The following is a 15,616-nucleotide window of genomic DNA, read 5'->3' on the forward strand; positions in this document are numbered from 1 at the left end:
GGTTTGAAGCAGCCATTTTGGGCCCACAAAGCCAGTTTAATTTAGCAACATGACATTTGGTAGATGTCCATCATGGGGAGAGCCACAAAAAAAATCTGGAGAAACCATGCCTGAAAAGACACAGCAAGGCTGCCATTTTGGTTTAAAGCTGCTCTCAAGGTTTTTTTTTTTTTTTTTTTTTTGCCGTTTACTGGTGTTCTTCAAAGACAAACTCAAAAAGATTGAGTAAAATTGCTACCAAATTTCAAGGAGAGGGACTAGATAGATTGGCGATCCTCAATTGTCAGACATGCACGTATTTTCGCATTGCACGTCAGCAAAGTTGGATGAGGTGAGTTCAAAGTAGTGAAAATGTACGTTTGGCCGTTTAACTTAGCGACGTGAAATCTGGTCGACATGTCTATCATGAGCAGATCCCCCAAAAAAGTCTCAAGGAGCCATGCCCAAAAAGACACAGGCAGTCTGCCACGAAGTGGCCATTTTGACGATTTCCAGGTATTTCCAGCCCCAAGGCCGACTCCCTGTATCCTCGCATCAAGTCGTCCATCTTTCCCGAGCGCGTCCTTCACCTCGTACGCCGGTACTGTTTGCATCTGGCGAGCGGACATCTCTCCGCAGAGGACTCGACGTGTCGGCTCGCCGTGACGTTTCCGGTCTCGACGCCCAACCGGTCGCCGTGACCTCGCGTCGCAACGTTTCAGATCCGACGCCAGCTTCGCTTTGGCGTCTTCGCACTGCGCACACACCTGAGCTGCTGCTTTGGCCACAAGCGCCCCAGACGTGTTGTTCCATGCGCTCGCTGTTATTTGGAGCGTGTATGAGGGTCAACGCTGCCCCCCTCCCCCACCGCTGCCGTATTTTCCGCCTTCCTTGCAGGGTTCATAACTCAGGAAGATTCAATCTTGACGTCTCTCGCGAGGCCGGAGGAGGCGTCGACGTGCCGTACGGGCGCAGAGGGCCGCTCGGATGATGTTCCATTCCGGCAGGCTAACCGGGCTTAGCGCTGCTACTGTGCTGGAATGCACGGAGGACAAAGAGGCAGTCTAGTCTGATACCTCACGTACATCTAATATGCGCATTTTGGAAACGCAGCGCAGTTTACATGAAAAATGTGAGCGTTGGCCTGAACGGGATTTTTATTTCGACACAAAAAAAAGGCAAAAGGGCACGTGCTTGAGCACCGCGTGGTGTCTGTGTGTGCACGTGCCTCGATCATAATGTTCATGTTTTAAAATGTATTTGACAATTTTTTTTAACCCCAAATGGCAGAATACACAAAATAAAACCAAACAAAAATCATCTCCATGGTAGAAGGAATAACATTTTATTTAGTGTGTGCACTGTATTTACAAATACACGTTTTGTGTTGGACGAAAAGCACTCAAGACGTGTCAAAAATCTTTCGTTGCAAGCTTCATTCTCATTGGCTGCGCACCTCCGGTGATTCAACAATGCAGCTTACGATTGGTCCAAACTGAGCCAACAAGGCTGCCACTAAACTGCAATGAACTGCTTTCGAAGTTTTGGATCGCAAGCGAATGGAACGAAATGTGAACATCGGTCCATTAACGATGACAAAGCGCCTTTGGAAGGATTCTAATCGTAAATGATGACACTTTTGAAAGTAAGTCCCAACTTCATCATTTATTCGACAGTGAAAGCAAATTGTGCCACAGCGCTTTTCGGTATTGCTTGCTGGCTGTCGTGAATTCCCACCAAATGTGCGTCGTTAGTTTCCGGGTGTGAGCGTCTAATACGTCAAAAAGTACAAAAAGAGGAGAAATGCTAATGATGCTAGCATACGGGTAGGTGCACAATTCCCACTTCGGTGGCCACTCTTGCGCGTTGAAGCCATTTCATGAAAAAAAAAAAAAAAAAAAAAACTGAACATGAAAATAAAACACACACTAAACCCCCTTTTATCGCGGTCGGTACGTTCCACCAACGATAGGTGAAAATCCGCGATGTTGACGCCGTATTATTTTTTTAAGATGACTTTACTCCTGGTTAACACACATGCCTCACAGTTCTGAGGTTGCGGGTTCAAATCCGGCCCCGCCTGGGTGGAGTTTGCATGTTCTCCGCGTGCCTGCGTGGCTTTTCTCCGGGTACTCCGCTTTCCTCCCACATCCCAAAAACATTGAGGACTCTTAAGTTGTCCGTAGGTGTGAATCTGAGTGCGAATGGGATTTGTTCATATGTGCCCTGCGATCGGCTGGCGACCGGTTCGGGGTGTACCCCGCCTCTCGCCCGAAGATAGCTGTGATAGGCTCCAGCGAGCCCGCCACCCGCGTAAAGAGAAGCGGTACGGAAAATGGATGGATAGATAGACTTTACCCCTTTACCCAGACGATTGCAAGCAAAAAAAACCACCAAAATGTTCAAGCAAACCATATATTAACAAAGGTCTGCTGACTTAATGCTAATATATAATATGAAATGCCATAGACAAGCTAACACAAATTAGCATAGCTTTTATAGTGTTGCAATAATAATATCAACCAGTGATGCCAGTAAATGCCAAAATCCGCCATTTTGAGTAATGAGCAAAGTAACGCGTTACTTTTCCCGGGAGAGTAATTGGACTCCAGTAACGTCTGCAATCCAACAACAGTTACTTTTGCGTCATCGATGTCTCTCACCAAACGGTCATTTGTAGCTGCCGATTTCAACAAGGAACAGTCCAAGTGTGCAGCCGCACTTCACCGAGACCGCCCTTTTTCCGACAAAGAGAAGCAAGCCATCGGGAAGTGATTGTTTATTACGCACGGTGCGGTACCATAGAAGTGCAACGAAATGCACGATTTCACACTATTTTTGTTATTTTCCTTGGTAAAACGTGGATTTGATTGTTGTTAGCTTTTTATTGACACATTCCGAGTACTGTTTTACTGTTAAACGGGCAATGCGTTGTGGGTTAACGATTCATACCGAGTGCGCGATCATCAATCGGTCGTGGGGGGCAAGGTCTGACTCACTGAAGGACTTCCAATACTTAGCTTCAATTATATTTACAATGAAAAGTGAGAACTCTCAACTTGGGCTGTGAGCTGGTTGAACGCGCTTGCACGGCGAAGACAAAAACCTTTTCTCGCTCTTCGCATCAAAATGACTATGGTGGGAGCAATGGTGTGTTTGTTTGTTTGTGTGTGTGTGTGTGTGTGTCTCACTCACTTTCATGTTTACGTACACACACAGTTGCTTTCATGGACCACAATGTACTGAGAATGGTGTGCTTGTTGACGTTTGGGAACTTCCTGTATTGTGTTGCCATGTCAAGTCTGCACTAAGTTGCTGATTTCATGTAGCTTCAACTTGACAAATATTGAAGTTATTGCTTCATGTCGATGACATCCTTCTGTAACTTGTGTGACGTACGGTTGAGCTCATGCTTTTTTTGTACTGTGGATAAGTGATATTCCTGCCACTTGGCAGCTGCTGAAAGTAACTCAAGTATTTTTTTTCTTTTTCTAATTTACTTACTTTTGAAATCAAGTAATCAGTAAAGTAAGTAAGTTACTTTTTCAAGGTGACTGTGGCAACACCGGTTGCAACTAACTATTATTTCAGGAAATCATTCATCTGTTGGGCGGCACGGCGAACAACTGGTTAGCACATCTGCATCACAGTTCTGAGGTTCTGGGTTCAAATCCGGCCTCGCCTGCGTGGAATTAGCATGTTCTTCCCGTGCCCGCGTGGCTTTTCTCCGGTTTCCTCCCACATCCCGAAAACATGCACGCTTAATGCACGTTAATTGGCAAATGGTTGTTTGTTGTGAGTGCAAATGGTTGTTTGCTTCGATGTGCCCTGCGATTGGCCGGCGACCGGTTCAGGGCGTACCCCGCCTCTCGCCCTCAGATAGCCGGGATACGCTCCAGCACGCCCGCGACCCGTGTGAGGAGAAACGCTACGGAAAATGGATGGATTTCATCTGTGGATTCTTTTTTTCTCCAAATAACCGATGAATCTGAATTTTCATCCCTTTATTCAAAAACAGGAAATTATTTCAAATTGACTGTCGAAAATGTAAAAGCATGAATTGATGTTTAGTGACCTTGTTTAACATAAAATTGTCCAAATCCTTGCAATTTCAGTCCTCCATGAAAGCAGACTGATGATCTTTGTGCTGAATCAAAATAAGACATTTGCAAACATCTACTTTTACTTTTGAAAAGAGACGAGTAACGAATCATCATCAATTTGTTTGTCAATTTGAAATAATGCCCTGTTTTTGAATAAAGGGATGGACCTTTTGTATCCGATTATTGATAAATACATTTTTTTTTTGAAATCAATTCTTAAAATAATCAAAGGTTTAAGAACCGGTCCGATTGTTGTATTTTTACAGTGTCCTCCTTTTTGAGTTTCCGATGATGTCCACACGGTCGCCCCGAGAAGACCACGTCAGCCAACTTTGGCCCGCGGGCGAGTTCACCTTTGGCCCGCACAGCGAGCGCCGGCACGTCAACCCGTGCGGCTCTCGTCCGACGTGACTCATGTGAGAGGATGAAGCGCGACAGCGTTTAGAGCCTCGTCCTCGTCTCTGACGTGACGGCAAGACGGGGCCGCCTTTCCCGTGTTCGGCGAGCGCCGGGCCCCGGGGACGTCTAATGAGTCCGGCTCGTCCGTCGTCCGCCATCAGCGTCAGGGCGGGCCGGCGCACGCGGCTTTCCTTACCTTCAGCGCACACGAGTCAAAGCGACGCTCCTCCTCCTCGCGGCAACATACGGCCGCCGGCCCCGGCTCGGCTTTAGTCGAGTTGACAGGCGCAATTACGTAACGCCTCTCCTCCGTTACCCCCGCCGCTTTCCTCCGTCCTCGGCGTGTGTGGTATCGTCCGATGGCCGACGTGCGCGGAGGGCGCGTCGAAATGGACGTGGCTGATAAGTGAGATGCCGTCTTGAAACGCCAACTTCCTACAGCGTAGTTCGCCAGCGACTTCAAAAGCTTGAGTCCGACATCTAAAAACACTAGGGGACATTGCGGGGCATAATAGGAGACGTTTTGGGGGACTGTGGGCAAAAATGACATCATGGGAAACGATTTAGTGTTTTCCACAGGACCGTAATTGATCTGAGGTGGTGGGTACCCGGCGGCTGGCCGAGGCGGGTGATGAAGTTAAACAAACGGCGAATGAGTTATAATATATTTAAACATTTCAAATATATATATATAATTACTTATTTAAAAAAATAAACAAACAAACAAATATAAAGAAATGAATATTAAATGTCAAATCAAAGACTTAAAGGGCTCTACATTCCATTCTTTTCCATTGGTCGCACTGGACCACGCTCCCATAATTGGCATACCGTAACTTCGTATCAAGTAAAGATCGACAGTGACTCGAGTTATAGCTGCAAAATATTTTACTGTGAATATGAAGTTTGTATGCTACAAGCAGTGGCTTTTATATAATTTTCCAAGCCAGAAGTGAAACATGTTCAGATGAAAGCAAAGCACAACAACGGGCACAGGTTTCCATTGATTCTGTTTTGGGACTCTTCCGAAATGCTGCACTGAAATGAACGTGACAGCAGCATTAACTTAATGTCAGCATAAATGGGCGGTTTGGGTTCAGGAAAACAATGATTCTATAATGCACTCATTTATTAACAAGCAGAATTGTTTTTTCTTATAACAACGTAGCTGCTTTCAAAACATGCTATCCATAAAAGTACAACGAAATACTTGAGTTGGAACTGTTTCAAAAATGATTTTAATGAAGAACTTGTTGATTTACAACAAGAGTCACGTGGCAGTATGAAGTGAAGCAGGACACTGCGTAGTAGTTGCAACGACATATCCTTATTTGTTTCACAAAGATCATTTAAACAACTTGTGGAAAAAGGAGTTAACAGAGTTAAGCTCGTTAACTAACCCTCCCCAAGAACAAACGAATCCCGAATCGGAATTTTCATCCAAAATCAAAACAAATCAAAGAATATTTTTTTCTTCTGGTAAGCGCTATATATATATATATATATATATATGTATATATATATATATAAATATATATATCTGTATGTATATGTGTATGTATATATATATGTGTATATGTGTGTGTATATGTGCTGGGCCTAGATCGGAACGGTTGGAATGTATCCCACCAATAAACCAGGGTTAACTGTAGTGAGGTTAATTTAGTGCTTGTGAAATGTTGTACAAGCGGATGTCCAGATGAAAAAATAAATAAATAAAGGTTTTGTTTTAATCAATTGTGATTTATTTCTCTTTATTAGCACGTGCGACGCGCCAGGGAGCTAGCCTCAGCACAATGAATCACGACTACATGAATATGGATGTGTATGTTACATCAACAAGTAAATATTTGCAATTAGCCCGCTGCACTACGTTTGCGCCCACATATTCCCTCATGCGTGCCACAATCTTTTATGGATGAGGCCAAAGCGTTGCTAAAAGTTGGGCGTCGGGCCGCGGGACACATTTGACTAAATATTAACGTCTCGCTGCAGATATTCATGAAATGATTCATCTAAAAAAACACGTCTCCCGTCGAGCGTGAAGTCAAACGTGTGCTCTTAATGACTCCATAGGAGCTTTTGTGTAATTGTTTTTTTTAATTTATTTTTTTAATTTTTCCTTCGGTGGGAGGGTATGTGTAGAAAAAACAAAAAAGAACAAGTGCAGCTCCGGTCGGGGCCGCCCGCGGGAGCACAGCTGGGCTTTCGGTCGGCCTCGGCGGGACAACGCAGACGAGAGCGTGACGAGCGCAGGATGACAATCGCTTCTGCTTTCGTAAGCTGCTAGCGGAGCGCTGACGCTGGGGAGCATGTGCGCTATTGTTGTGCGCCCTTTCTCACTAGTATGGACGTTCGTCTCTTTTCAACACTGTCATTAGAAGTCAAGGAATTGTTTTTGTCATACCGACACACATTTACACAAATGTGTTATCCAAGGTTCCAGTTTTGCCCAAGAAGTTTCAAGCCATATCATGAAATATAACTGGAATAGGAAATAAGATGGAATAAGATGTGTTTTATATGTTCAGTTGTTGTGTTAATGTTGTCTATTTTGTCATGATGTGCTGCTGACCTCTTGACCAGGTCTTTTGACCCTCGTGAAAGAGATCCTGATCTCAGTGGGGTTTATCGCAGTAAATAAAGTTTTTTTTTTTTTTTTTTTTTTTTTAAAAAACAACCGAAAACTTACTTTCAGTTGTGAATGCTTGGAAAGGTGCTCATGCAGCAAAGCTTTGGAAGCAGTGAAAATACAAATTCCAGAGGCTTCACTTGCACATCATGTTTCCATGATATTTCCACAGGCTTTTGTACTTGAATTAAGTGTTCACCTATGGTGAAAAATGCTCAAAGATTTTGCAGCATGAAGTAAGATTTAGCGGTAGAAACAGAGACTCGGACTATTGCCGGGCACCTGCGTTGCACGGAGTCGGTCCGGCAACTCTCGGTAAAGTGTCGTTCGGGATGTTCCGCTTTGTATGTGAAGAACTGAGCATTTCTTTGCATGTTCGTGTGTCGTATGTACGGTTTTACGGAACATTCACTTATCAGGGTTGTCATATGAACATATATTTACGCAAATATTCAATGATGCACATTTGTGAATTGATTGCTAGCATTAATTAAACTCCTAAAACAAGGTAGCATTGTATGAGAAAAGAGACACGCATGATTATAGACTGTATTTGCTCCAATCCAATCCATCCATCCATTTTCTGTACCGCTTATTCTCAGGCGGGTCGCGGGCATGCGGGAGCCTATCGCGGCCGTCTTCGGGCGAGAGGCAAACAAACACCCATTCACACTCACGTACACACCGACAGGCAATTTAGAGTCCTCGATCGACCTAGCGTGCGTGTTTTTGGGATGTGGGAGGAAAGCGGAGTACGTGGAGAAAACCCACGCACGCACGGGGAGAACAAACCTGCTGAGCCTGTTGAAGGAAACGCACGAGTCCAACATCATGGCCTCCATCATGTGGGCCACTGAATCATTCACTAGTCCCTCAGAACAGCTCAGTTGGATTGAATTTTTTATGCTACTTTTGATATCGTGGACTACAGTGGACCCAGGCGGTTCGGCACCTGTGGAGTCACAGATTTGTTTTGTTTTTTCAATTTTTCTCCATGTTTCTCTTTTTTTTTTTCCCCTTTTCATTTGGGGGGAACCAACCCCGAAAGCAGTTATTGGCGGTATATCCCCGCCTATTCAAGAATTTTTGGGCTTAAAAAAATCAATGCAATTAAAATAGGTGTCAATTCTCCGCAGATTTTCGCTATTTGCGGTCCGGCCTTTTTCCTTATAGAGGCCATACAAATCCTGTTGTGGTGACTTGGCATGAGGGAACGAGTGAATTATTTGGAGTGCAGTAACTCCTGCACAGGTGTCAAATTCAAGGCCCAGTTGCCACGTCTGGCCTGCTACGTCATTTCGTGTGGCCTCCGTAAGCAAATTATGTGCGCTACTTCGTCTTCTTCTGGACCAAAATTTCAAACCGTCTTCAAGTTTAATAATGTCGGGAAATTGCAAGCGTTTTAAAATAAGAAAGTTTGGCGTGACGCAGGCAGGTGGACCATTTTAACTGCACCAAAAAGTAGCGGATGTATGAAAAGTGGGTCAAAATGTCTGCCAAAATTGTATTTTTTTCCAAAACTAGCGGGTTCCACTGTATACACTGCAAAAACTCAAACTCTTACCAAGAAAGTTTTTCTCATTTCTAGTCAAAAGTTTCCAAATTAATACCATTAGACTTATGATAAGACTCATTGCCTAAAAAAGCAAATCGTTTTTTGACAATTGTCACTTGCTTGAAGCAAATTTTAACTTGAAATAAGTAGGAAAATATTATTATTTCTTTATTTATTTTTTTACTAACTCCACTGGCATTTAAAAAAAATGGTAAAGGGGTTAAACTCGACTCCTTAGACATTCCACCAGCCCTCCAAAATGCCCACTTGACTGCGTAGCGCATCGGGAGGGATTCCCAACACGGCCGATGACATCCACGCGCTGCTCGCTAGCTTCTCTCCAGCTTCTCATTTCACCCCAGCTTTTTCTTTTTTTTCTTTTTTTCCCCCTTCTTGGCTTCGTGTGTGGCGTTTGCGCTCGCTAGCAGGTTAGCATGCGAGCCCCAGGCGGCCAGTGGAGCCGCTGTGACAAGGTCAAAGTTCCTTTCCCGTTCTTCTGTCATTTGTGCTTATTTAGTTTCCCTTTTCCCGAGGCCGACCTTCACCGGGGCAACCGCCTTGTTTCTAAACAACAACGAGACAAATCCTTTGCTGCTGAGCACGTGTAGTTAGCATTTGATGCTAATGACTTCTTGTGACGTCAATGAAAGCGCTGCTCGCGCCCTTCCTGGCTCACGAGCGGCTGCTGGATTTGGCCTTCTTAGCGTTCACGCCACCGGAGAGGGCCTCATCGTGTTGCCGCAAAGCACCAGAGGGATCTGTGAGCGGAAGTGCCAGGACGAAGCAGCCATTTTACGTTCACACGAGAGCGGACCGCAAAATACATGCTGTTATTTCGCAGACATAAATAGGAATGTTGCTCAAAGTGTCGCAACTGTTGCATGTCTTTACCGCTATTACGATTGTGTAATGTAATGTAATGGCTTCAATGAGTAGTCGGGCTCCCTTAAGCACTTGTATCCGCAGAGTTTGAAGGGCAACGTATGCAAATTGTGCAACTGAAGCCGTTTATGTCTTAAGCGTTATGCGAGAAGTGTATTTCAGTAGGCCGCCACCATTCGCTGTCAAGAAGGATTGTCTTGACTAAGAATGCCGAAAATGTCAAATCATCAAGAACGTTTTCAAAATAGGACTTTTAGGCGTGGCTGGAGACATTTACGCAGAGAAAAACGTAACATAAAAATGGTTCAATTCGAATTGATGAGTACATATGAAAATGATTCCTATATTAACCTCGAACTTGTCGAATAGCGACGGGTTGCGCTCTCATAAATGTGAAGTGTTGCCGCTCTGCGTAAGCGTCTTTTGCATATCCCGCACAAATAAACTCCAGTTAATTGAGAAAATTAATCAATCACACATCCCTACAATTTGTATCCAAGGTATTAAATATTCATTTTCCCATCACGCGTGCCCTTTCGTGAACATGTTGATTGAGTTGCGAAGCAAGAATGCGCTCAGTCACTGAGCCGCATTGGGTTTTTCTTCTTTTTAAAAAAAACAACAACAAAAAACCAAAAACCTGCATGTGCTCCAAATAAAAGATTTTTTCTGTCTCCCTTCGACAGAGGATGCATTGTAAGGCCTGCTGTTTTATTCATGAGCGCCATCATTGTACGGCTAGAGGTCGTCTGCGTCCTGCGCCGCCGCGCTCCAACCATTTGCCTGCACGCGCGCGTGTGTGTGTGTGTGTGTGTGTGTGTGCGTGTGCGTGCGCGCGTGCGTGCACGCGCCACCCGCTAATAGTTTTCCTTGAGCTCCATTCATGCAACCTGTTATCTGGGATTAAAAGCTCTCTCCCCGGAATACAACTGACGACCTTGGCACCTGCCAGTGTTTGACCTTGAGACCTCACTCGTGTCGGCGTGATGAGTCCGGCTCCCGTTTGATTTCTCTTCTTATCGGGTAGCTAGAAAGATTTCACGTACTTGGCAAGTCAAATGTTGGACGTCGATCACGACGTCCTCGCATTTTTAAATCTGTCATCGTGCGATTCGGTCAAGTATTCCTTCCTCGTGTTGCGCTAACGCGTCCACGTGGACAGGGATGTCACTGACTGCTCACGACAGTATATGTATACACACAGACGCGGATACGTGCACTCTAAATGTGCCACATGAATCGTGCTTATTTATTTTTTTTCAGTTCATCGGCCAATTATCTCAATTTTATTCTGCCAAATATGGGAATCGGCCTCCAAGAATCCACATCAGTCAAGCCCGTAAGATGTCTGTTGGATCGCTTTGGTCAAAATAGCCCAGGGATAAAATAGTAGAACGTAGACATTTTTGCAACATATTTCTCATCATGGAGAAATTGTCTTGTTTTAGGGGCATATCTGGCTCATGCGGCGAGCGCTTGGCGACAGGCCGATGGCAAGGCGGTGGCGCTGAGGCGTGTGTGGGGGGTTGTGACCACCTGGAAAGACAATATTATTTTTTTTTAAAAATATTATTTTCACTGGTGGAAAGTGAAATACAAAAACAAAAAATGCTCATGATTCAGTTACTGGTTTGGTCTCGAACGATAGAAAATTGGCAAAAAATATCATCACAAATGTTTCAAAGTCAAATCAGATGTTTGTAAATGTCTTATGTTAATTTTAAAAAAAGATAATCAATCTGCTTTCATGGAGGAAGACAGAAATCTGATAATATTTTCTGGTGAGAGGCGGAAATTCCAACTTTTTGGACAATTTTACACGAAAAGAAATGAACCGATGATCAAAATAGCTGTTGATTCATTTGATAATCGATTAGTTGTGGATTAATCGATGAATTGTTGCACCTCTGGTCCTAATGTTATTGACAGCTTTTCTTGTTGTTGGGAAATCTAATGAGATTGTGTCTGCTGAGTTATGACGTCCAAATCGGTGTGTTGCGGTCGAGGCGTGTCAGTGAACATGCGCGCACGCGCGCCAGCGAGCAGACGCGCTCACACGCACACATGCACACGCTGCAGTAAAGGTCACATTTGATTTTTACAGCTTGAAGAAAATGAAAAGTGACAAAGCAGCTTTTGCTCAATTGACTCCAAACCCTCTTTTCCCATTTTTTCTTTCGCGTGCTCGGCGCAGGTGAGCCGTGCCGTCTCGCGCCGCTCCTTTTCGACAAAATGTCGCCCTCCGTTCGTGCTGTTCGGCAAGCGTGCAAATGAGGACGGCCAAAACCGAAACCGCGCCTCTCGTAGCGTCGAAGCCGGGAGAGCTTCGTTAGCGAGGCGGCGATGAAGAAACGAAGCGCGTCTTAATGCCACCGCGGCGGCGCATTGCCAGCGGGCCAGCGGGCCGGCGGCGACGGAGGAGCTGGCTAATACGTAGCGGCTAACGCTCCGGCCTCTCTCTTCCGCTTCGTGCTGCTCTCTTTTTGTCAGACACGTCTAAAGCAGACGCACGGTGAAACCAACTCCGTTTATTAGGCCGCTGTACGTAGGTAGGGGAAATATAAAAAAAAATCTGCCATATTGAGAGACCATATAGTTTTATATTGTTGTACCCCTCCTACATGCTTTAAACACATTTAAACTTATCAAATGAATCGACAACTATTTTGATAATCGATGAATTGTTTCCAGACCTTCAAACTCCAGACCAGATCTTCAAATTGTCCAAATCCTCGCAATTTCAGCCTCCCAACAGTGAATATTCATCTGAGTTTGAGTGGCGTCTAGAGCTTCAACTCACGGTTATTCCGTTAATTAAGAATTATTAGAAAAATCGTTTGATCTGTTAATTTGCTATCTTTTTTTCTTTTCCATGAATCAATTGATTGGATTTCCACCCCTTGATTCAAAAACAGGATCTTACTTCAAGTTGATAGTGCAGAAAATGCACAAACATAAATTGATGATGATTCAGTTCCTGGTTTGGTACGTGACATCCGTCAGAAAATGTGTTTTCCAAAGTAAAAGCTCGATGTTTGTCTTATTTTGAAAAGATAATCAGACTGCTTTCTTAAAGGACAACATAAATCAGAGAATATTCGCTGTTGAGAGGCAGCAATTCCAAGGATTTGGACAATTCTACAAACAAGTGGTCTCAAAACGATGAATCGATGATCAAACTAGGAATGATTTGATCCTCGGTTAGTTTCGTATTCATCGATGAATTGGTCGCACGTTGTATGTTCTCGGAACGGAACCTTTGCCACCCGGTTGACGTCATTTCACGCACAGATGTCGGGGCTGCCGCTTCGGTCTGCTCTGTTGTGACTATAAATAGCCCCGCAGCACATTTACATAAAGAGCTTTAATGGCACTTGAAATATTCAACGCTTCCATTTTCACCTGCCATCTTCCTGGGAATTGTGCAGAGACGCTCGACCCGAGCGTCCGCTTTCATGTGCGCGAGCGACAACGTTGTAGTCAACTAGTTTCAAATTAGGCTAATGCAGGACAAACATTTGTGTAACACACAGTAAAGTGAAGTTAGTAAAACTTGACAGAGACGAGATTATAATGTTTGTTTGAAGACATCAAAAGAATTTTGTGACAGCCAGATCTCGACAGGACTTGAAGTGCAAGTCCACTCCCTTCTTTCGTCTTAGCAAGACTCCTGTAATATTTGTTGCATTCAGTGAGCAGTTTTCTTTCCGAAAATATCGTGAGTTACAATAAAATTGTATTTATTGGCGGCACGGTGTCCGACTGGTTAGAGGGTCAGCCTCACAGTTCTGAGGACCGGGGTTCGATTCCCGGCCCCGCCTGTGTGGAGTTTGCATGTTCTCCCCGTGCCTGCGTGGCTTCTCTCCATCCCAAAAACATGCGTGCTAGGTTCATTGACAACTCTAAATTGCCCGTAGGTGGGAATGTGAGTGTGAATGGTTGTTTCTTTCTACGTGCCCTGTGATTGACTGGCGACCAATCCGGGGTGTACCCCGCTTCCCGCCCGAAGATAGCTGGGATAGGCTCCAGCACGCCTGCGACCCGCGTGAGTAGAAGCGGGAAGGTAAATTGATGGGTTAATTTTTAAAATTCTTTTTAGTGTTTCAATTTTTAAGGTTTTTTCAAATGCCTTCATTTCATTGGGGAAAGGTTTTTCAATATTTAAAAAACTAATTGAAGGGGGGGGTTAATTTCTTCAGAAATTTTTTTTTTTCTTCACTTATCGGATGTTTTTTTTTCAGCTGCTTTTTCATGTTTTAATTTTTGGGGAGGTTTTTTTTCTTTTTTTATGAGCGGTGGATTTTTTTCAATATTTAAAAGTATTGGTTTTGGGTTTCAAAAAATAAAATAAAATTAATTGCTAGAATCACAAAACAAATTACAATTCATTTTTAAGAATTATTTTTTTTTTTCCTCACAGATGTTGCATCTCAATGGGTTTATCCCACTTTAATAGATGTTAAATATATATATATATATATATATATATATATCAGTTTTTAAAAATGAGTGGTTTTTTTTTGTGTTTTTGTTTTTAACAAAACAACATTTTTATTCCCCCCCCAGTGTGCTAATTTAAATGAAAATGATCCCAATATGCCGACGAGCATGTCGATGACGTTCATAACGGGAGCGTCACGCTGCCTCGCAAATTGTTGAACTTGCTGACTGACACGCGCATCGGCCAATCGGCGGCGGCGGTGGGCGTGTCTGGGTGGGGGGGGGGAATTCGTCGGTGGGGTTAGTTTGCTAAATGACTGCAGCACGAGCATCACACGCGGCCGCGGCGTCCCTCCCTCCCGCTGCCTTTTCGCGTTCCCTCCCGCGACGCGACTTCTTCTCTTTCTCCTTCCCGGCGCGTCTGCACCGGCGGCGGCAGCAGAAGCGGCGGAAAGAGCGGCAGATGCGGCGCGCATGGGAGGAGCGTCCGCCGGCGATGGCTGAGGAGCGCGTGCGCCCCTGAGGAGGAGGAGCAGCAGCAGCAGCATCCTCATCGTTGTCGTGGGGGTCCACTACTCTCCCACTTGGATTAAAACACTTGGCGAGAACCCCTGCCCGCGCCCCCCGCGCGTCCCGTGCCCCCTCATCTGAAGGAATATGCCTCGTTTTGCCGCCAGCTGTGAGGATCTGTAAGCAGGAGGAGACCCCTCATCTTCCTCCTCCTCCTCCTCTTCCTCCCTTCCCACTCTGGAGCCCCATCCCGGACGCCCCCCCCTAGCCCCCCCAACCCAAACCTGTTTTTTCCCCAAGAGGACACAGGTGTGATCGCATGGAGGTCTGACGCCCCCAAACTCACCTTGGAGGTCCTCCACCCCGCACCTGCGCCCTCCCTCTTCCTTTGAAGGGCAAAGGGAAGTGTGACCCCCGCTTAAACCCCCCCCCCCACCCACCCATCTCCCTTTGACCCCCGCCTCCCAAGAAAATGAGACTCTCCAAAATGTGCCGCCTGAACGCACTGAGCATCTACTTGTGGGAGACGCTCGTCTTCTTCAGGTAAGAAAAAACAACTGAAAACACAAACTCAATGGAAGCGGGAATGTTTCTCACTTTGGGGGGGGCAGCGATCGGGCGCAGAAATGCAGCCGAGCGCCCGCTCGAGGGACCGATCGAGCGGGGATGGACGCGGTCCGTTCGACCAATGGGATGCCTCGTTGGCGCAGCGTGGTGGATTTTATGCGGGCAGCCTGTTATGAAAGCACTTCGCAGGTCTGCCTCGCAGTGTCGAGGTTCCGGGTTAGAATCCGGCAAGCGGTAGGTCGAGTTTTTACACCCGGATTTCAAAAACCGAACGGAGCAGATTTCGAATGGCCGTCGACACGTGGCCTCTGATTGGCTGCGGCGCTGGATGAAAAAGAACAACAATTCAAAGGAATTCAACAAACTCAAATTCTCTGCCTAGTCTTAGTCCTGGTCCAAATCTTGGCCCTATTTGAGCTTCTGTTTGTAGTCCAGGTCCCAGTCTTAGTCCCCGTTGTTGTCTTAGTCCCGGTCTTAATAGTGGTCCTCGTCGTGGTCCTGTTTTTGTTTTTGAGGTCACGTGCGACGGCGTCAGGTCTTCTCCCGCCC

At 45.3% G+C, this 15,616-nt stretch overlaps 1 protein-coding gene across 4 annotated transcripts in view; it reads left to right on the forward strand.

The window, feature by feature from the left end:
- Positions 1-1,533: 1,533 nt before the first annotated feature.
- glra1 (glycine receptor, alpha 1) overlaps positions 1,534-15,616 on the forward strand; it is a 75,123-nt gene continuing 61,040 nt past the window's right edge. For 3 of the 4 annotated variants that reach the window (XM_061685243.1, XM_061685246.1, XM_061685245.1), the window contains exon 1: positions 14,352-15,043. In XM_061685243.1, the coding sequence (XP_061541227.1) occupies positions 14,973-15,043 (71 nt within the window). In that variant the 5' untranslated portion in view covers positions 14,352-14,972. Of the gene's footprint in view, positions 1,625-14,351; positions 15,044-15,616 lie in introns of those variants that run through there. The other variant, XM_061685244.1, reaches the window with a different exon arrangement.

This window comes from Phycodurus eques, chromosome 9, assembly GCF_024500275.1.
Source record: "Phycodurus eques isolate BA_2022a chromosome 9, UOR_Pequ_1.1, whole genome shotgun sequence".
Taxonomy (NCBI): domain Eukaryota; kingdom Metazoa; phylum Chordata; class Actinopteri; order Syngnathiformes; family Syngnathidae; genus Phycodurus; species Phycodurus eques.